Source organism: Genypterus blacodes, unplaced genomic scaffold, assembly GCF_046128005.1.
Source record: "Genypterus blacodes isolate CSIRO-AG114 ecotype Tasmania unplaced genomic scaffold, CSIRO-AGI_Gbla_v1 ptg000470l_1, whole genome shotgun sequence".
Taxonomy (NCBI): Eukaryota; Metazoa; Chordata; class Actinopteri; order Ophidiiformes; family Ophidiidae; genus Genypterus; species Genypterus blacodes.
This window is the reverse complement of record NW_027467236.1, coordinates 42,026-64,589: the sequence shown is the minus strand read 5'-3', so window position 1 is coordinate 64,589 and position 22,564 is coordinate 42,026. Positions and strand designations below refer to the sequence as shown.

The 22,564-nt window shown below is 49.4% G+C and overlaps 1 protein-coding gene across 1 annotated transcript; it reads right to left on the bottom strand.

Moving 5' to 3' along the window:
* Positions 1-13,466: 13,466 nt before the first annotated feature.
* Positions 13,467-18,149, bottom strand: LOC142990137 (breast cancer metastasis-suppressor 1-like protein-A). Its single transcript, XM_076139875.1, has 10 exons — positions 17,847-18,149; positions 17,622-17,712; positions 16,978-17,105; positions 16,795-16,874; positions 16,612-16,708; positions 16,332-16,421; positions 16,176-16,240; positions 16,038-16,077; positions 15,515-15,647; positions 13,467-15,288 (listed from the first exon to the last, which is right to left on the bottom strand). The coding sequence occupies exons 1-10, from the start codon at positions 17,980-17,982 to the stop codon at positions 15,171-15,173; spliced, it is 978 nt and encodes a 325-aa protein (XP_075995990.1). The 5' UTR covers positions 17,983-18,149; the 3' UTR covers positions 13,467-15,170.
* Positions 18,150-22,564: the final 4,415 nt, after the last annotated feature.

Below are 22,564 nucleotides of genomic sequence, written 5' to 3'. Positions count from 1 at the left end.
CACACACACACACACACACACACACACACACACACACACACACACACACACACACACACACACGCACACACGCACACACGCACACACGCACACGCACGCTGCCAACCCCTGCAGACTGGCACCAACCTGACACTGGAGGGAGAGAGAGAGAGACGAGATGACAGGAAAGAGAAAGTGGTGTTAAAGGGCAAGAGGAGAAGGGCAACAAGGGGGGAGGGGAGGGGGGAGGGGAGGGGGGGAGTTAGAGAGGGGGGAGGTAGAGAGGGGGGGAGGTAGAGAGGGGGGAGGTAGAGAGGGGAGTGGAGGTAGAGAGGGGGGAGGTAGAGAGAGGGCCGGAGTCTGCAGAGGCGATGCAGAGGCAACAGGATGCAAATGCAACATAATGCAGTGGAGGCATTGCAGATGAAACAGGACAAGGACAAGGACATCGCCATCCTCCTCCTCCTCCCCCCCCCTGCCTGCCCCGCCCCCCCAGTGAGACCTGAGATCTGAAACACACATCTGACCCGGATGGACGATGAGTTTACGTATTAATATGGAATTAAAATGAGTAACAGGAGCCATGAATGAAACTGAGAATGTCTGGAGTTTGTCTTCTCCTGAGCCGCACCAGACCAAATCACGACGCCGGCCTCCCTCCGCTCCCCCTCCCCCTGCTGCTAACACGCTCACACATGCACATTCATGGTCTGAGGCCAGGAACAATGTACACGCAAAGCCCCGCCGCTCAATTATTCATCATCAATATGCGCCGCGTCTGAACAAACAGCTCGAATGTTCCTCCGCACAAAGGAAGTGGGACGCGGCCATCTGCGCTGACGTCCGGCGCCGTAACACGATTTGCAAAAGTAATCTCCGTCCACGTCGGCTGGCGAGGAGGCCGCGTACGGTCAGGAGACGCCGCCACAACGCCGCCGCCGCCGCCCCTCCCCCCTCCTCCCTCCTCCTGGGCTGGAGAATGTTCCCTTACATGTTAACGTCCTCCTACTTCTGATTTAATAATTCAATAAAGCTAAAGTTAAAATGCTCTGCGCTCTCTCAGGGCTGCCAGGAACGATTCCATTAACCAGACTACATGTTGTGACAGCGCAATTTATGCTTAGCTCCCTTATTTGTTCATCTTGTTTGTGTAACCCCACCTCAGTCTCTCTCTCCCTCTCTCTCTCTCCCCCTCTCTCTCTCCCCCTCTCTCTCTCCTGTCTCCGTCAGTTCTTCCTGCATTGACAGTATATTTGAGTGCCAAGAAAGCTGAGGCAACTTGCCGACTCAGACTTTTCTTCCCTGTCCTGCTGTAACGAGCGGCGGGCAGCATTTTGTGCTGTGGAAAAAAAAAAACCCCTGCTGTCAAGGGGGTTTGGTTAGAGAGAGACAGAGCCGGAGGAGGGACCCTAATGGGAACGGAGAGGCTCGCCGTTTGTGTAATATTCTATGTGAAAGGTGCTGACAGGCGGCCCGGGGTGGGAGGGGCCAAGCCTTCCTTCCCCCAGCACGGGTCAGTCAGTCAGCCGGCCGTCAGCTCGGGCCTGATCCGAGAGCGCGTTGACGGGCTGTCTGCAGATTGACAAAGCCGCGTTCTTCGCACCGGGCCGAGGCTCTGCCACACAATAGCTCGGCCACGTGCCGGCCCGGGGTCACACGTGAAGCCGCCGCGGGGTCACGGCCTGTAGTTTGTGGTAAACACGAGGCGAGGCCGACGTGGAGAGGAAGCTTAAGGCAAAGAGAGCAGCGCGGCATGAAGGGAACGCTCAGTACGACTCAGTGCATCGCTGCTGTAGACGAGAGAGGAAAGGTAAACTAGCAGAAAATAAGATAAAGGGAACAACTAACTGTCAAACTGACTCACACACTCATCAGAGGAGTGACACAAAGAATTCAAGGTGGAAGAACTACTTTTGATTTTGTCGACCAAATAGATTACATATGTTCAACTCAGACCAGACAAAAACTAAATTAGAATCTGCTGTCAAAAGTAATATTAGTGAACACAAAGCTTGTTTACGATCACCAGTTAAGGAGGGGCGGGGAGCTGTGAGCGCCCCCTGTTGGTGCGCAACAGCACTGATCTACGTCCACGCCACACAAAGCTCTGTCATTAGACCTAAACATGGAAAAATAAAATGTAGAAATGTAAGGATGCATCAGTAAAGGCTGGTTATGTGAAGGTGTATTATTCCTGTAACAGCAAACTCTCTCTGCCATCCTTGTGCTTAAATGTGTCGCATGCAGAAAGCCTGGGCCTCGCTGCTTTGCTTGTGCTATCAAAGCATGTGTGTGTGTGTGTTTGTGTGTGTCCACACTAGAGATGCAACCACAGAGGCCAGGCTGGGAAGCAGCCGTGTCCTCTCCGCTGTGTGTGTGGTCCGCCCACAGAGAGGCCCAGTCACCAGGTGGGCGGCAGTGAGCGCACCCTGATTGGTCAGCTGAGGCCGTCTGTCCTCTTGCAAACGGAGATAAGATGGTTTTCCCAGCCAAAAGAAGATGGCTTCCATCTCATCTCCCTACACAAACATACCTCTGCTGCAGTAATGAGTAGGAGCTGATTCAGAGCAGAGCGAGAGAGAGAGAGAGAGAGAGAGAGAGAGAGAGAGAGAGAGAGAGAGAGAGAGAGAGAGAGAGAGAGAGAGAGAGAGAGAGAGAGAGAGAGAGAGAGAGAGAGAGAGCACGAGAGAGAGAACGAGAGTGAGAGAGCGAGCGAGCGAGAGGGAGAGAGAGAGAGATATTACCATGATATAAATAGTTATGCCATCCTCCTCCTTTGATGAGCCTTTGCTGCAAATTTAAAGCAATGAATGAGAATTTGAAGAGATGGATGAGTTACTGTGAGCCGGCCAGGCAGACTTTAATGTAAATGGAACTCTGTGAGCTCATCAGACGCTCTTCTTCTTCTTTCTGCTCCTACCCCAACACGTCGTCTTAAAAGCGGCTAGAAAATGCCATCATTCCTCCGCCAATGCGTCAGCGCCCAGCTCGCTACACAAGACGCCCCTTTTTCCTTTAACTGTCTGCAATTCATGCAAATATTAACCAAAACCATTTTAACCAGGATACTTTGTGTTATTGTGTCGGCACAGCCGGCTGACGTCTCCGGGCAGAGCGTCGTGTCTGTTCCACACCTACTGTTCCCCGTCAGGTCACTGCCCTCAGGCTACCTACGTTTATTCAAATCAGTTATTTAAAGACATTTTATAAAGCCGTCTCCAGTTCTTCTAATGCTTCTTTATATTCCCTGATCCCGTGGCCCCTCTCTCTGTTCTGAAGCTTATTATCATTAAATTCTAATTCCTTTTGATGGAGGCACATTAGTTCAGACTCCACAGGTGACATCATGCCCAAGGATTGCAGATTTTGAATTTAGCGATCGGTCAAACTGTCATCATTAATTCCCGAGTGTGACACGGTGTTGTGCCGAGCGAGCGAGTCAGTCACTCTCTCACCCGCCCGGATCTCTCTGCGTTTCCTCTCTAATTACTGCCTTGCAAACTAATGAGGAGGATTCTCTGCTTAAACACAAACAGCAGCCTGGCTCTTAATTAGCAGCTTCTCTGGCTTGTTTTTTGAAAACACTGTGGCTCAGAGTGGAGCGTCTAATAAAAGACCCGGAGCTAACTGACACTCGCACACAAATAAAGGCCACGGCAAAGCGGCGCGGAGTCTGTGGGAGAGAGAGAAATCATCAAAGTGTTGGGCTGAGCGTGTTTACATGCGTGTGTGCGTGTCAATGAGGAACGCAACCACAACACTGGGATGGAAATAGACGAGCTTAGTTTGACTGGGAACAAACTTGGGGACGGGAGAAGACTGACGGGCGCGAGGCCGACAGGAGAGCATCCAGAGTCAATCAATCAATGTAAGGATCTATGCTTCTTTGATTTTCTGTATTTAATACTTTCTGATACATTTTAAAACTTGTATAGATCCTTTAAAACCTTAATATTTGTATAATCTCTTCTCCCTTCGGACTGGAAGGTACCGGGTCTTTCTGAGTCAAAAGGCTCACAGTGACTGAAGTGGAGAGTCGGCGGTGTCAAGTCATCAAATCTGTCACTGGAGTCCAAGTCCGGTCTCAGTCAGTCCTGCTAAGTACCAAAACTGAATTATTTACATACGCAGACTTAACGGTCCAGCTAACGCAGCAAACACAAAGGACAGGAAGTGGAAAAAGGAGAGAGAGAGAGTTGTACTCCTGTGTCCGATGGAATATCCTTCAATCCGCTTGTAACTCAGATAAAAGGCGATACAAAAGCATCAAAGCGTGCTTAATTAAAATGTTCCAGGCAAACTGGGTGGTAAGAGAGCTGCGTGCATTTACTGTGTCAAGAGCCCGGGCGCCTTTGTGGACCCAGATCTGGAACCAAGTGAGCCAGCTGAGCACAAATGGAGGGTCAGAGGCTAAACTCACAGATGTTGAGCTAAAAATAAGCTTTATTCCACATTCCTCTGGGTTGTGTAGTGCTGCGTTAGATTCCTGACCGCGCTCCAGGCACTGTGACTCTTCAGAGAATGCCACTGAGCCCAGTGTACGGATGAGGAATGAAAGCAATGCACCTTATCAGCAGGTTAGCGCCGCGTTCCTCCTGGGAGCTATAAAGATGAAAACCTGAGACGACAACAATGGCGCGCTGAAACCGGCCACTGCTGCCTGGCGCGTTCTCTGGTTCCAATCACAACTTCCACCGCAAACCACAAAGGAGCCAAGGATCAATCAGCCGGGTGCGGGCAGCAGGTGACGACCTGCCGAAGTGACGAAGGTAATAACTTAGGGGCTGAATGGCTTCCTAATGAGACACTGGATCCTAAATGATAACAGAGTGTTTATGAGAGGTCACCTGAGATGCCTGATTAATAATAGAGGGGACGGAACCCGGGGAGCACAGGTGAACTCGCCAGCCTGGCGCCAGGCGGGAGCCGCAAAAGCCCCATATTTAGTGGCTCTGCAGAGGGGCCGGCAGAGCGAGGAGGCCAAACAAAGGCCAGCGGGCACGCGGCCCGGGTCAGCGCGAGGCACCGAGGCGGACCAAGGTCACCGACACAGAACGGTGACGCTACGGCTAATGAGACCCAACAGGATACTCGGCTGCACCCCCTGCCAAAAATTAAATGTAGGCTACAGACGAATCTACCAAGTTATTTATGCGTTGTCCTCATTAAGTCAAACCATATTTGACTTCATGTAAAAGCAGGACGGTCAGACTGATCAAATTCGGCATTGCTGCTTTTCTGTGTACATGTGGATCTGAATCTGCCTTCAAACACGTTCAGTTAGATGCTCAGGGCTAAAATGATCATTCATCCAACCTCCAAACAGTCCAGTCAACAGTCCGCCTAACTCTGAAGCTACTCATCTTTTTACCTCCAAATAACCAGTCACACATAAACGATTCATCTACAGATTAGTTGTGATTATTAATCGATTTTTGTATATGAATGTGTCCATCTAAGTCTTCTGTCTGACTAAATGAAGGGTATTACTGCCACCACATGGACAGGAGGGTGGGCTCAGATGATCAGATAATATATTATGAGCATTATTAATCGATTATTCAAACCGATTAAATCGAGTACAACTGCAGAATCATCACAGCCCGGTCAGCTTCTCTGAGTTCATCCATACATTCTGTGCTGAGAGGGGTGGGGCCAGACCTATGGGCTTGCTGTGATCAGGCACAGAGACAAAGTGCACCGTTTGTGATGGGCGCTGACAGACGTTACATAATGTGAGCGCTTGAAGGAAGTGCCGGGTTTTTCTTTTTGGTGGACTTCTATGCCCGCCTGCCTTCGCTCGCTGAAACATTGATGAGGAGCGGAGCCTGAATAAAAACCCCACCAGCAAATCTAAGCACTCAACCACGCTAAAAGTGCTCACTCATATTATTATGAAGCAATAATAAATAGACTTTACATCAGAGCGTTGTGCCGTTCTAATCGCCTCCAAAGCCGAGAAAATTCATTTCCATAAAAAGCTTATTGGAATGATTTGGACTCGGAAAATGATTGGATGATGGTGGATTCCATTAGTGCCTCGCTCCTTTTCTCTGTATCCGTCTCTCTGCTTCTCTCTCTCTCTCTCTCTCTCTCCCTACACCAAATCCATTAAAGATGCATGCATTTCACAATAAAAGCCCCTTTTCCCCTGCATTAGTTAGCCGACAGATAAAAGGGAGCGGAGCGTTTCCTTATAAAGAGACGCAAACACTTCAGCCTATTCAGGACTGTTTTAAACATGCATGTGGACGGATGGAGGGATGGAGGGATGGAGGAGGAGGCCACGCTGGCTCTCAGGCCACTCTGGCTTTATGTACGTGCCAGCATGCAGTCTGCAGGGCTCAACACACACCTCCGGGCATCGCTGAGGCTCAATGAAGCCAAAGCATCGAGACAGAGCGAGCAGGCGATACAGAAAGTCCTCCCCCATCCCATCCCTCCCTCTCTCTCTCCCTCCATCCCCCTCCCCGTCTCTCTCTCTCTGATCTGCTTCCCCCTTCTTCTGAGTGTTACAGCGTTACATAAGAATGGAGGATGCAGGCATTCCAGTGCCGTTGCAGCTGGAGGTGAAAGTAGACCTATTAAGCCACATGAGTGTGTGTGTGTGTGTGCGTGTGTGTGTGTGTGTGCATGTAGAGAAGGGACGAATGAAAATTCAGCACAAGTGTGTGTGTGTGTGTGTGTTTGGAAGGGCAAACGGAGCTGCTTCTGGACTGAAAATCTATTTCCTCCTAAATGGAGCTCAGGGGATCAAGATCAACACATTCACAGGCTCTCTCTCTCTCTCCCCTCTCTCTCTCTCTCCCCCCCTGTCTCTCTCATAAAGATAATTACACATACCTGAGAAACAACAAGACTTTAATGATTCTGACCTAAATAAGAGCAATAACACACACACACACACACACACACACACACACACACACACACACACACACACACACACACACACACACACACACACACACACACACACACACACACACACACACACACACACACACACACACACACACACACACACACACACCCTCCCTCCCCCCTGCAGGTCTCCAGAAGCAGCAGCAGCCACTCCTGAACACAACACGAGGCTTTTATCAAAGACGAGAGGAGCTCATGAATATTCATGATGCCGGAGACGCAACAGAATTCGCTGAGATCAGCGCTGAGAAAATCCCCATTGTGTGAAAACACACAAGTACACCCGTGCAGTACAGCATGCATGCATGGAGCTGTCTCTCTCTCTCTCCTCCTCTCTCTCTGACATCCCACCCGCCCACACACATCCAAATGTCGACAGCACACACGCGTACACACACACACACACGCACAGTCAGTACCACCTACATGCTTTTCACGTTGGCGCGGTCTGCCTGGTGATTCTGGTGGCTCCCATCTTCCCTTCTCCTTCCTGTGGGGTCCCTGTGTGTGTGTGTGTGTGAGCACCATTTTCCACAACTAACCAGAGAAATGTGCACACAAATCTGTATGAGACACAATGTTCCACCCGGTGTGTGTGTGTGTGTGTGTGTGTGTGTGCCGGGTTTGTGTAAGACATAATAGATTATTTGTGATGATACACACACACACACACACACACACACACACACACACACACACACACACACACACACACACACACACACACACACACGCACGCACGCACACACTCAGTTTGACCTCTGCTCTTGCTCATAAATCAGTTCAGAGCAGCACGGCAGCTCTTTTGTGATTTCACACACACACACACACACACACACACTGTTCTAACTTGTGATTATGAGTCAGTGTTTCTCTCCGTGTCCTCAGACGGCTCGGGAGCAACACGTGTGCGGCACCTGCCTGTAAACTCTGAGACCGAGCGCCGAGTGACTGCAGCCTCCGTCGTAAATCCAGACGACAGCCAATCAGACGTCAGCGCTGCAGAGAGGCTGCGAGGCCCCGAGCCTGCGGGGCCCAGACGCCGACGAGAGCCAGAGACCCCCCGGCAGAGCTGCTCAGCTTTGTGCTTCATCACCCAAATGTGGGTGAAACTAGAAGAAGTGACTCCACACACACACACACACACACACACACACACAGGGGAGGGTTTGTCCCCGTCGGCCTGCATGCATGCATAGGTTTCCCGTGCTCGGCCTGATTTGCTTATGTAAAGGACGGCCAAACTTCACATCCATAGCTAATAAACAAGTCGGACCGGTAATTCTGCCAAAATGACAATGAATGCATGAAAGAGGAGGACAGAGCATGAATTAAAGGTGTGAGAAGGTTTACACGCCCTCTCCTCCTCCTCCATGTTGGTCAGCATAACTGCAGACAATGAAGAGGATTTAGTGCAGAGCGTTCCAGCAGGCTCAGAGTTACGGCCGACACGAGGCTGTCTGGGTGAGCGTCTGAGCAGAAGGCTTCCTGATTAAATCTGCTGCTGCTAGGCTCAACTGTCTCTCTCTCTCTCTCTCTCTCAGGGGGGGAAAGAACTGCACCGCAAGCAGCTTTCTAGTCCTGGACCACGGCTCAGTCTGGTGTCTGAAGACCCAAAGGGATTACAGGAACGGAACAACTCCCAAACATGAACATCTAAACATCTAAACATCTCCAGCAGGAAGTTTGACACTCTCTGAATCTTAATCTACTGTTAGTCACCGGCCCTGAACGATGCTGCTGCTTCTTCTTCTTCTTCTTCTTCACTCTATAACTTATTCCTCCCCATCAATGAACCACCATTCATCTTTAAAGAACTAAAGCAGCACTAAAGAACCCAGCGAGTCTCCGTTCATCATTGTTGTGCCAAAGTCCTGAAGCCTGAGTCGGGAACAGAAACGCTACAGAGCTCTGCAAAGGCAAATGTGCATCACTGCGAGCGCTGATAAGAGCTATAAAGCCCCGTTAAAGAGGCACGCAGCAGCTACAGAGTGTGTGTGTGTGTGTGTGTGTGTGGGCTCTGTAATGTAACGTTAAAGTGTCATTCTGAGACGATGGAGACGTACAGGGAGAGAGAAGCCAGAGAGACGGGGGAGCGTCTGTCTGCGTTATTAAATGTGCTGCCACTTAAAGATGGACGCCTCGACAGAGATTCCTTAAGGTTGAAAGAGCGATTTATCTCACAGCAGATTATCAGGGGGCGCAGTTTGGTGTGTGTCCAGCTCTGGTGGACGAGAGAGAGGCGGGGGGAGAGAGAGAGAGAGAGAGAGAGACACTGAAGCTCAGCCAGAGAGACAAACAGAACATAAAGACGTTAGAGCAGCTAATGTGTCTCTGAGATGAAGCTGATTCTCTTCAGAGCGATGTTTGAAGTTTGTTGGGGCCAGTTGGCGAAGGTAGGAACTCTAATGAGCCGGCGTCTTATAAATAATAACAACAACTCACTGCTGTTAGAGGGCAGCAGAGCCTAAAGTGAGACTGATTAAAGCTTCTAATCAGAAAGGAAAGCTTTATTCTCAGCTGACCGACTCGTTTGTTCAGGTGATTTGTTTCCAACGCAACCTGGGACAACAAATGGGATAAGAAGATGAATGAGGAGGGGAAAGATTCAAATAGGAATTAGAATAACCTGTAAGCTCTGTCGGTGTCTCATCGCTTCTGCTTCAGCGTCTAGACTGGAGGACAGAGCGCTGAGCAGCACGTCCACATCTGGACAGGCCGGGAGGGAACGGCCCCTAATGTGAAGAAACACCTGGAGGGATCTGGGGGATTGTGTGTGTGTGAGTTGGAGGAGGGGGGGGGGGCGGTGTGTGAAGTGTTATCATTGTGAAAGTGTCGACTAAAAGCGGCCCGGGGCGACGACTCTCTCTCTCTCTCTCTCTCTCTCTCTCTCTCTGGTTCCTTTGAAATGAAGGTCAAGTCCACGCTTACTCTTCTTTTTGGCTCTGCTGTCCATCAAGTGCACTATGTATATATACGCCACTGTGTGTGTGTGTGTGTGTGTGTGTGTGTGTGTGTGTGTGTGTGTGTGTGTGTGTGTGTGTGTGTGTGTGTGTGTGTGTGTGTGTGTGGGGAACGCCTCTGACTCCTATTATTTGTAACCCAGGAATGTGTCTGTCTAGATTTAAAGTGACAAGATAATTAAATCTGCGCTCTGCAGACGCCTAAACACAACGTTACATCAATCAAAGTGCTCCAAATAGCTGTGTGTGTGTGTGTGTGTGTGTGTGTGTGTGTGTGTGTGTGTGTCTCTACACGCCGGTCCCTGCTAAACAGAGAGCGCTCTCATTAAGCCTGGCTCACCTCTAGCCCCGCCCCCTTCATTCTGCCTCCTAAACAACGAGACGTGTCAAAGGGCGCCGACGCTTCAGGCTGGGGTTTTTCTTCTTCCTCTTCTTCTTCTTCTTGTTACTGCGCCTGGAAATGAGAAGAAGAGGGAATTCCTCAGAGGAGAGCTTTACAGTGAGTGGAGGGAAGACGGAGGACCTGTCTGTCTGATCTGAGCTCCGTCAGCATCCTGTCAACACAACACAGCCAATTAGGAGGCGACACACACACACACACACACACACACACACACACACACACAAGCTTCCGTCTAAGTTTTGCCGCAGGAACATCAGGGCCTGGAGTCTCTTATCCCGTCTGCGAGGCCGGTTGGCCATTTGACTACATTTCCATATCGAGTCTGTGAGGCCGAGCCTGCAGGAGACGGATAAGGTGTGTGTGTGTGTGTGTGTGTGTGTGTGTGTGTGTGTGTGTGTGTGTGTGTGTTAAATATGGGAACACTTCTACACAGAGTCACAGTGACTTCGGTGACACTGACCTGAGAGCTCGGCCAGACACACCAACGCTAGACCCAGAGAGACAAAGACACACACAAAGACACACACAGACGCACACGCACACACACACACACACACACACACACACACACACACACACACATACACAGACAGACAGAGGTGATGCCCTTGTCTTCCACTGCCATGCTACAGTGGTTGCCGGTGCTACTTTCCATATCAGAGTTGACAAAGTGAGGAGATACAGTATGGTGTGTGTGTGTGTGTGTGTGTGTGTGTGTGTGTGTGTGTGTGTGTGTGTGTGTGTGTGTGTGTGTGCGTGTGTGTGTGGAGGTGGGAGGCGACACCATCAGCCCATCTGGTCTTCTAAACAAACCTGACGCAAACGGATCGGCCCGAGCTGATTGGTCCTCTACGGTTTCAAAGCGATTAAGCCGACAATAATTACGACTCCAGGGAAATCGATTGGCATCGTGCTCTCCTCTCCTAACCTCTCCTCTCCTTTCCTTTCCTCTCCTCTCCTGTCCTAACCTCTCCTGTCCTAACCTCTCCTCTCCTCTCCTCTCCTGTCCTAACCACTCCTCTCCTTTCCTCTCCTGTCCTAACCTGTCCTTTCCTCTCCTCTCCTCTCCTTTAGGTTGAGAGTGAGAGAGGCCAAGGTCAAGATCTCTATTTTAGGCAAATGTCTTCATGCAAAGCTAAAGGTCAGCATTGTAAAGTTGGGGACTTTCCTCACTTTTCCCTCTGTAACGGAGTGGAGCTGTGTCGTCTTCTCTCCTCACACTGACTGAAGAGAAGTGAAGCCTCACATCTATATAAGAGGCAGAAGAAGAAGAAGGAGGCTGTTAAAGTGTCGCACACACACAGAGCTGCGTGTGGACGAGTGGACACACACTTCAGAGGGCCGTACCTGTGAGAGGAGAGAAGAAGAGGAGGAGGAGGAGGAGGAGGAGAGGGGACGAGTGGAGCTCCTACTTACACAAGTGTGATATAAGACACACACACACACACACTGAAGATGCACATAAGGAACAAGAGCATCATGGTTCAGCTCCAAACCTGACTCACCTCTGTTCCACAGAAGGGACAGAAAGAGCAACAAGAGCAACACGAGGAACAAGAGCAACACTCCAGCAGAGTTTCCTATCCTGCCCCCCCCCCCTCTTTCCTCTGCAGCATCCCGCGTATTCCGGAAGCTACTTGGAACGTCAGGAAGTGAGCTAGTACTGGACACAAGTAGAGGAAGGTGGCTTTACCCAGAATGCCTCTGGTGGCTTCAGGGGCCCAGGTGATGCTCCTCTCTCTCTTTCCCCCCCCCCCCCCCTCTCTCTCTCTTCTTCACTCGTTAGCGTGCGAGATGCTGACTAGCTCGCCGCCTCCCTTTGATGTTAACGTATGGATCTGTGCATTTAGCATTCTCTTACACAATCAGCATCAAAGCGGCCCCGCCCCCGCGTCAGGCCGGCACGCTGCACTTGAACACACACACGCACACACACACACACACACACAGGCGAGGGAGCATATAAGTAATTTAGCACAGTGTGACACTTTCACGGTCTAATTAGCCTCAGTGTTGCAGTAAACGCGTCCCTGTGACCCCGCAGCTCCGGGGGCTTATAAAGTATAAATGGGGCTGAAAATGGCCGACCTATCTGCTCCATTAGGACCCGAGTCAGGGCCGGAGTCATGACCGGAGTCGGGGCCGGAGTCATGGCCGGAGTCAGGACGTCTCCACCTCCAACCCCTCTCCATCCCCCGTTAGGTTTGGTTGTTGTGTGCGGGTGTGTGTGTGTTCTCTGGTTGAGGGCGGCGGCACGGTGATGTGTGTGTGATGTGTGTGTGATGTGTGTGTGTGTGTGTGTGTGTCCGAGCAGGCAGATTGAAGGAAAGCTGAGGAGAGATGCTGCATGGCGTGTAGACAGTCGGCGCTGTTGCTTGCTGCAGATGCCTTTGACGCGGTGATGGGGAATTTCCTCCTTTCCTCCCCTCCCTCCCTCCCTCCCTCCTTTCCCTCTCTCCCACCTCCCTCCTCTTCCTCCCCCCTCCCTCTCTGTTGCGGTAGCAGACGTGGCCAGCGAGCTGTGATCAAACTGTTCCTTCATCTCCTCCTGTCTCTCTCATCAGCTGGAAGGCTTGGAGCAGCAGGGTGCCCCAGATACACAGACCCTCCCTCCCTCCCTCTCTCTCTCCCTCCCTCCTTCCTCCCATCCTCGCTGCTGCTTCCACCGCCGCCGGCCTTCCCACAGTGGAGCACTACCGACACCTGCTGGCCAGACCATAGAAAGGCGTGAGGACGTCCCTGGAGATCTACTTCCCCTTCATGAACTCACGGTCTTGACTTCCTTCTGACCAATCTGATTTAGTTCCAGGCCGTTTTAAAATTCATTTCTATAGCGACAACACAACCACAGCCGTTCAATACTTCAGACAGATCAATGAGACTTACCGGAGGATGCAGTCGCTCCTCGTGACGAATCGGCTCAGGCCAGAGGGCAGCAGGACGGACGGGCGAAGGTCTGGAGAGACGAGAGACGGGGGAATCGATCCTGAGTGCGAGTGTGAGGCGTTAATCTAGTGAGCGGGCCTCTGACGGGAGGAAGTGAGTGACAGGTCGACCAGCGCAGCACACCAGAGAGCCGTTGACAGACAGACATCAGGATGGAGGCCAGGGAGACGTTGAGGCAGACCTTTCTCTTCCTCTTCTTAACGCCGTTACTCAGAACCTCAACCGAATCAAAACTCTCAAGTCCCAACATGGAGGATTCACAGATTTTATGTTAGAATCTCTTAAAGAATACAGACAGACAGGCAGACAGACAGGCAGAGTCCTCAGCTGTACATGCATTGGCACAGTTACATGGAAACAGAGGCATCCTGGGTAAAAAGTAGTTAATACTGGATAAAATACAAATAAAAGAAACAGAACTTGAGAACAAACTCTTGATGGACGTGAAGCTTTAGACAAACTCAGCACTTTGTTTCTGTTTCACACAAACTTTCCTCGAGCACTTCTTCTCTCTTCTCCTCTCAGCCGGTAACGCCCCCCCCTCCCCATAAATATGCCTGATGCTGCCACCATGAAGCAGCAGACACACACACACACCCCGCCACTGGACCAAACCATTCATACACACAGGTATGACTCAGCTTTCTCCATCAAACAAACCTGAAACGATCGCACGTACAGAATTCCCTTCATCTCTGTCGCCTGATGGAGAAGGAGGAGGACAGCGGAGTGGGGTAATGAAGACGCTTTGAGATTTGAAACATTTATGCGCAGCGTTGACCTGACAACCGAGTCCCTCAGCTGTTCGATTCATCGCAAAAACACAAAATAAGCGACGCAGGGAGAGGAAGAGGCTGCAAAGACCTTGACTCCTCCCACACCGCTGAGTCCACACTGTGAAGTCTCTAAACAAGGGCCTGAAATCATTTATGAAGAAGCATCCATTTGATTCATTTTTGGGGGTTGCGAGTTCGACACCAATCCTTGCTCGGGTGTCTTTGTTTGAGGCACTAATCAGACGAGAGACGGAGAGAAGAGAGATCACAGTGACATCACCGTACAGGACGCCATCGCCGGCCCACATGATTATCTCCGGCTGGGTTGCGGCCTTTACTTTGTACTCTTACAGGTTTGGAGCGACACGACAGAGGCAGCAAACTAAAGAGATGATGTCGTTAAGCCAGGCGGCGCCCCGGGCCGCTTTCACAACAACACCTGGGTTTGCCGTTGTCGCCGTTGTTGCGACACATTTATCACTTCACCTCGGCCTCAGGCAACACGTTTAACACACGATGTGATTTCAGACTGGATCGCATCTCTCATAAAAAGAGGGTCCCCGGGGATCCTGGGGAGTTTGTCACAGAGTGCAGAAGCCTGGGGAGGAAAATCAAAGCTTCACCTGGACTCATTTTGGTGACGCAGCACATTAAGGCTCTGACTGCATGGATGCTTTACTCACTCTCAGCCTGTAGGGGGCGTTCTTGTCTTTTTTTGGGGGCAAAGGTAGCGACCTGGGGGACTCTGGGGGACTCTGGGGGACTCTGGGGGACTCTGGGGGACTTGTACCCGCTCCTGTTTCCCCCCTCCTCGACTTATTTTACACACTTTTCTTCTCTGGGGTCCAGAGGAAAATGACACTTTGTGGCCTCGTCAGTATATAAACATATAGATACATATTTACATTTACAGAGAACATCGTCTCCTCAGAGGAGATACGTACACGTGTGTGTGTGTGTGTGTGTGTGTGTGTGTGTGTGTGTGTGTGTGTGTGTGTGTGTGTAGCTTATAGGGGACATCCTGTAGGGATCGTAGTGTGTGTTTGTTTTATTTACAGTATGGATACATGTATATAGAGGAGAGGAGACGTGTGTGTGTGTGTGTGTGTGTGTGTGTGTGTGTGTGTGTGTGTGTGTGTGTGTGTGTGTGTGTGTGTGTGTGTGTGTGTGTGTCTGTCTCTATGAGTGTTTGATGGTGTATTTGCCTTTCAGCAGCTGGGAGACGTACAGCTTGGACTTTGTGCCGTCCAGTCGCTTGAACCAAACCTCGTCGTTGTTGATGGTGGTGATGATGGCACTGTACACACACACACACACACACAGAGAGACACACACACACACAGATAGATAAACCTCATCAGCCTGGCTCATGTTGTAACTAAACTGTGGGCTGAAATTCAAAAGCATCACTCGGTCTCACTCGTACACACAGCAAATTATTGTTCAATAAACACTGCAGTGCACTGAACCTTCCTCCTACACACACTCTCTCACACACACACACACACACTCACTCACTGTACCTAGTAGGGAACTCGTCCTTCCTGTTAATACAGATGGCCTGTCCTCTGCAGTACCACTGGTTGTCATAGAAAAGCCGGCCGTCCTCGGAGCGAGCCACATGGTGATGCCTGTCAGGCTTCACTGCTGCTGGGACTACAGGAGGGCCGAGAGACAGGGGGAGAGAGAGAGAGAGAGAGAGGGGGGGAGAGAGAGAGAGACGAGTAAAGTGAAGAGACAGAGAAATAAATAAAAGAAGAGGAGGACAGGGGGAGAAGGACAGATTAGGTGGCAACTGGCAGTGAAGGGAAGGAAGCAAGCATGCAGAACAGAGAAGGAGAGAGAGAGGGAGAGAGCGAGAGGGAGAACCAGGGGGAGAGAGAGAGAGAGAGACGGAGGTGTTGGGTGGAAGGAGACAGATTTCCAACTTTTGCTGCTTATTCAAGTATGAAATGTAAGACTTCAGGTGTGAAGACAGCGAGTCGTCCTGACATCTGCTCCCAGTCAGGTACGGAGCGTAACTACAGACGAGGAGGGAGCGCTCACCATCCACCTTCACCCTGTGGGGCCCCAGAGACGCCATCGCCTGCAAAGTTCACACACAAGAGGGGGGGAGAAGTCAGAATCTAAACATCAGAGACACGAGCGGGCGGTGACGGCTCGGCCTCGTTTTCAGATGAATACCTTTCTGATCGCTGTCCAGTCTTCAAGGATGTCCAGGTCCTGCAGCATGTAAACGATATACGGCCGTGACAGGGAGGTTAAGGAGGAACACAACAGTGCGGAGGACGTCACAGAGGACAGGACGAGAGACAGGGGCGGCACAAAGGGAAAGGATATCAGAGACGACCACGGGCTTCTTCTTCTTGACGGGGCAGAAGGGATCTTTCTTCTTGTTCTTCCGTGAGTGCAGTCCGTCATTCCACAACTCTGCGAGACAACGAGGACGGACAGTTCAGCCCGAGGACAAACACTGGAGTCTACAGTAGGATTCTTTGACAAATGCTCCTGCGAGAACCTCATGTTTGTATTCATAAGCAGCTTTGGGTCCTGACAGCCGGCGCTGATCGTCTCCACGTCCTCCTGACTAAAAGATGACTTTGGAAAGCTCAAACTCTACCTGAGGTGATGTCGATGCTGTGTCTGTCCTCCTCCAGCCGTCTGATCTTCTCCTCCAGCTCGCTCTGCACCGTGTCAAAGAGCAGGAGCTTCTCACTCTGGCAGACAGAGAGGAAGAGGAGGAGGGGGTGAGGAAGACAATCAGAGACACAGAGCTCACCAAACTTACCCGCTGGCTTCTTACCTCCCAATGTTGGCAGGCGGCCTGGATCTCACACTCGTACTTGTTCTTCACCGATTCCAAACACAACTCCCTGTAGATGCCTGCAGCAAACAACACCAGTTACATAAACGCATCATCATACGTCTCTTCTTCTTCTTCTTCTTCTTCTTCTACGTCTGGGAGCAAAGGAAGACCTGAACCCACCGGCCACTTTGGTCCTGATCTGCATGTTCTCCTGCAGGTTGGCCAAAGGCTCCAGATACTCCTGGGCACAGCCGGCCATCACCTCCTGCAGCTTGATGTCCACTTGACTCAGACGCTCCTTATACAACCTGACACAAGGCAGAGAGAGGAAGAGAAGTTTGAGAAGATTGGAGAAGATGATGATGATCAAACGATATCAAAACATATCCAAACCTATCTTACATGCATATACACATTTTGAGGAGAGCAACGAGTCGCCCATAGCAACCCTAAGTCTACAATATGTCCCATACATAAACCTTCACACACCGTTTGGGCAAATTAACACATTAAAGATCCCTAAATGAACTTATTTGACCTAAAATCTGTCCTAAAGTGACTAACAAACACTTCCAAACACCATATTTGTGTTGATCTGATGAGTTTTCCTTACACACAGGTGTTTCTGGAGCACCTTCGTACTGAAACACACAACTACAACACAACTGGAGACGGGAATTAAGTTGTTTTATAATCACCACAGTTCATAAATACTCCTAAACCTTGTTAACGTTTAATAAACTTCATTTAAATCAGAGTGGAGCGATGTCAAGAGGCATAAAGAGGACAGAAGATGAAGATGATGATGAAGATGCCAAACTTACTGCTCCTTCAGGTCAGTGAACTGCTTCTCCAGTGTGGTCATCTCATCCAGACACTCCATCCTCCTCCTCTCGCAGTCTTCATCGTCCATCTCTGTTCAAAACAAACACACATAAGCAACTTTGAGCACCGACGGCGCATCTTCACCGAGCTCCAGTCCGCCGGCACGCCGTGTTCGGTGAGCCTGACGCCGGGCTGATGTTCACGGCCTCTGCCTGCCTTCTTACCCGAGCTGTCTCCATCTTCAGACACGGACGAGCTAACGGTGTCCTCTTCGTCCGTGCTGCTGCCGTCCTGGTCCGGGAAGTCCACCTCCATTTCGTCGTGGTTGCTTTCTTTCTTCTCCCGGGAGTGAACCGGCATTGCGGGCTTTTATTTTAATGACGGGGCGGTGGGGCGGTGGAGCGGTGGAGCGGTTCCGTTAATGTGGCCCGCCACCCCCCCGGTACAAACAAACAGGGGAATGTGTGTCAGACTGCTAACCGGGCTAGCTAGCCTCCATGTAGACAGCTGAGGACCCAAACATGGCCACTCCGGACCAATCAGAGGAGGCTTTACTGAGTCTGACCAATCAAAAGGCGGTATTCTGCGCGGGGATGTAGGGAATTGTTGTTTTTATTGTGTTTTTATGTAAACCTGACGTCGATATATTTAAAGACATAAACGTATAAACAAATGTTGGGTATATATGTTTATGTTTTTAAACTTTCGATTGTTTGTATTGTAACGGTTTTTATTTACATTTTAGAATCTTCTTTGCTCGTTCTGTGAACAGAAATGAATTGAAGTACATTTGATTGAATAGTTGCTTTTGTAGTGATGATGATGATGATGATGATGATGATGATGATGATGATGATGATGACCCATCCATTTCCCCTGCACACTTTTTTTGTGTTGTTTGTTTGTTGAGCCTTTTATTATTTCAATTATTATCATTATTATTATCTCATTACTATAATTGGAGAGCATGTGTGTGTGTGTTTGTGTGTGTGTGTTTTAAGATTATTATTAAATGATAGCAGGGTAGGACGCTCTGCTCTAGTTAGTAGTAGTAGTAGTAGTATTTTTTCAGTTTTTATCCATATAATACAGATGATGATTATTCAGCTGTTCTGTGTTTGAGTGGTCTCGTATCCGCTCCTCCTCCTCCTCCTCCTCCTCCTCCTCCTCCTCCTCACTCTGGTGTCAGAGCTGAACATTTATACTCAGCCTCTCAGCCAGTTTGACAGCCTGCGCTGGCACTTCAGCTCAAAGAGGAGCTCAGCAGCGTTCATCAGCATCATCGGCCTGTCGTCACCCTTGGCACTGGAAGCAGGTTGGATGGTTTCCATTGTGAAGGCAGCCTGTACCGCGGCAGGGACGCGGTAAAGCAGCAGTGGGAAGCCTCAGCCTCAGCCTCAGCTTCAGCCTCAGCCTCAGCAAGCTGACTGGCAGATGATTCAAACATCCTGGGGCTGATGCTGTCACGGCTCGCTGCCTCCACTCTCTCCTCAATCATCCGGCGGCAGTGATGGACAGGTTGAAGGGTGGGTGGGTGTTGTTTCCCTGTGTGATGGACAGGAGGAAGGCAGTCCAATATTACAGCTCTTAGTGTTCTAAACTCTCGTATTTTCCAATGATTACTACATCAGATGGGTGAAAATACAGTAATATAAGCAGAACAAATAGGCAAACACAGATAGATTGTTGCATTTAAATGAAACATACATAACCAATATGCTTCTGGTGAAAGGATTCGCATTCATTACTAAGCTTATTGCATTAAATCTCATCCTAACTTTGGTTTGGATAGAAGTCATCCAGCTCACAGGCTGTAATTCACGTTTCTACCACAGGGGGGCGACAAACACCTTTGCTAAGTGCTTCAATTTGAGCTCAGCGCCTGTAAAAGTCCAGTAACGTTCAAAGTGCTTCAAATACTGAAACTATTAAACGTCACGGTAATGTTAAACATGCGATAATCTAAGAAATGCAACTTATCAATGTTTAAATCTTTATTCTGTAGCTTTTGCTCATAGGAGTTGTGTGATTGTGAAACTGAACGACCCTCTTCCTCAACATGAAAGCAACAGAAATCTGTCAAGCACGTAAGAAGGCACAGAAGAAGGAGCTGCTCACCAGAACTCATCTCTGCTGTGCTTGTGCCAACTGAGTTTGAAGATAAGATAAGATGAGATCAGAGGAACAGAGGGAATTCTGGAGTGGATGAGTTGCAGACGTGTTATAACAGGCAGCAGAGAGAATCTGCCTCAACGCTCAAAGCCCACAAACTGAAGGCAGAGTTAATCTGAATACGATTAAAAAAAAGGCTTAACTCAGTGGATTGTGGTTTGTCTTGTAGCCTCAGCGTTTCCGCGGTGTGTGTCTCATGCTGCCAGTCAGATTGGCCCTCACACAGTTTCAAAGTGTGTCAGGAAACTTCACGAGTCTAATTTGTATTTAGGCCAGTACAGTCCGCACACATGCACACACACACACACACGCACACTCACACACACTCTGAGCTGTCTTTGTGGTGGAGTTTGTCCTCATACGTCTTCAGTCACTGCCTCCTTATTATTACACTTAGCAGAAGCTGGTGATGCCAAACCGGGCCAGGTCAGAATTCAGTGAACTACAGCGACGTTCTGCTCTCTTCTAATTTTACGACTTCAAGCTGCATTAAACTGTGCATGAAATCATAAAGGGCCAAAGGTTCAAATGAAAGAAGACAGAACGAGCCGAGCCCCTGCCCTCTAATCTGCGTGTCTGTCATACGCATGGTTACACAATCAAGTAGGTTTTTATGTCGATTCTAACAATTATCTGTGTCTATTTTTACACTTTTTGCAGCATATTTGCTATCAAGTGCTGACAATTCCCCACTTACACTTAAAACAACAGAGTTACACAGAGATTTTAATGGTCTTATTTAATAAAACTGCATTTTGGAGCTCTTATTTTGCTTTTAGTCAGAGGTCCTCCATCCTTTCTGATGCATAAAGACGCATTTATGTTCTTGTTTCAGGTTTATCAATATGAATTCATGCATTTCTTTTTTTCAGTTTTCATTTTCTTCCTTCACAGTCATAAATGTTACCAAGCAGCAGAAACATATTCCACACAGTTGAGTCAGTAAAGCCCGTGATGTCATAGAGGTCACTGTCTCAAAATTGCATTCTCTCTCTATCTGTGCTCCCCCGGAAATCAATAACATGAAAGTGAAGCTGCTGGTTCAAATCCTCCCGACGTGACCGGCATTGAAGGCGGCTGAGAAAAGGGACACAACACTCAAAGCAGTCAGGGGCTCACAGCCACACGATGACCGTGAGAGAAGCCCGGTGGCAACGGGACACTAGGACAACAGATCATATCACAACTATCATCCGGGCGGCTTGTGGGTGTGTAACACCGTGAGAGTCCCCGGGTAGGGAAGTAAAGGTATAACCCCTACTCCAAAACACACCCACGCTTCCCCGAAAAAATATGCATTTGCACATTCAGCATGAAACCTTCGACAAGAAAGGGGGAGTCAGGGTGCCTTTTGAGAGTTTCTCACTTTGAAAGCTTCCATCGGTGGCCTGCGTCTCACAGGTGAACGACATCAGGCACTTTCCTCTCTCACAGAAGCTTAGAAAGCCTGTGGAAGAGCATTCCCCCCCCCCCCCGCTCTGTGTGTATTTACATAAACCCACAAACATCATATCCCATTGTGAAGGACTGACTTTGTTCTGTGTGCAGGTACAGAAACCTGTTTGTGCAGCTCTGACAAAGAGAGTTTGATTTGTTTCTTTATCCTAAATCATCTCCCTTCTGGCTGCGATCACAGACTCGGCTGTGTTTCCTCACTGAGCTCATTCATTCATTCATTCATTCATTCATTCAATCATTCGGGTCCTTATCGCTCTCTCTTTCATTACGTTCATTCAAACTGCATCACATGTAATAAAGTCATGCACGATTACATCCAATCACATGAGATAAGAGCCGCTTCTTGGCCGCAGCGCCACGCCACTACTACAGGATGACTCAGATCATCAGAGGGCGAGCGCCGCTGCCCATTAACTAATTTAAGCCGTGGAAAATCTCCACGCTATAATAAAGCTTTTTCTAAGAGCCACGCATCGTGAAACACAGAGTGGAAGTCTCCTCTGCTGTGTCACCGAGCCCACACACACAAGACACGAAACCCTGCACACAGAAAACCAGAGTGCTGGAGGTGAAATGTCAGCGTCGTCCACTGACTGATTCCTGACACAAACACAGTGATATCTGGCTTTCAATACGCAGAGGAAGCCGGCGTGACACACTGACATCTGGGAAGTGGAAATGTGACGCCGCCGCTATATTTAGACGCAGATGTTTGGAGGTGCGAGAGAATGAATGAGTGAACGAAAGATCCAGAGTCAGCTGAGTGGACGAGCAGACGACAGAGCAGACCACAGAGCAGACCACAGAGCAGACCACAGAGCCCCTCTGTATCTGCAACAACACAATCCAAATATTGTATCAGCGCTTCAATGAATTCATCTCGTGCTTTATTTGAATACGCCCGAAGCTAAAAGATTGAAGTTGGACTGAGAACTTCTGGTTTCACCTTTGTTACCTGTTTTTGTTCTCCTTTTCTTCAAATTCCCCTTTTGCAGCTTTTGCTTCCGGTCCTGTTATCATGCATTATAAATAGAAGACCAGAGTCCTGAGCTGAGCTGCAGCACATCCTCCATCTCTCTCTCTCTCTCTCTCTCTCATGTGTGCTCATTATGTCTCTGTCCTCTGCAGACACAACTCACAGCAACAAGAAGCAAATGTCAACAGTTTCATTCATCAAAAAACCATGAGTCATAGTGAGGAAGAGTTTGTGACAGCAGGATGGATTGTTTGGTAATAAAGGGACGATGGAGGTTCGTTAAAACAGTAAGCAGATCAGAGGAGGAAAGAAGGGAAGGAAATGAGGACGGACGGG

Bases quoted from the DNA above. Each gene is read 5' to 3' on its own strand.
- LOC142990137 (XM_076139875.1), bottom strand. From the start codon at position 17,982: ATGCCGGTTCACTCCCGGGAGAAGAAAGAAAGCAACCACGACGAAATG. The intron at 17,106-17,621 runs GTAAGTTTGGCA...GCCTTGTGTCAG, and splicing joins TTCACTGACCTGAAGGAGCA to GTTGTATAAGGAGCGTCTGA. The intron at 16,709-16,794 runs GTAAGAAGCCAG...TCTGTCTGCCAG, and splicing joins CCGCCTGCCAACATTGGGAG to AGTGAGAAGCTCCTGCTCTT.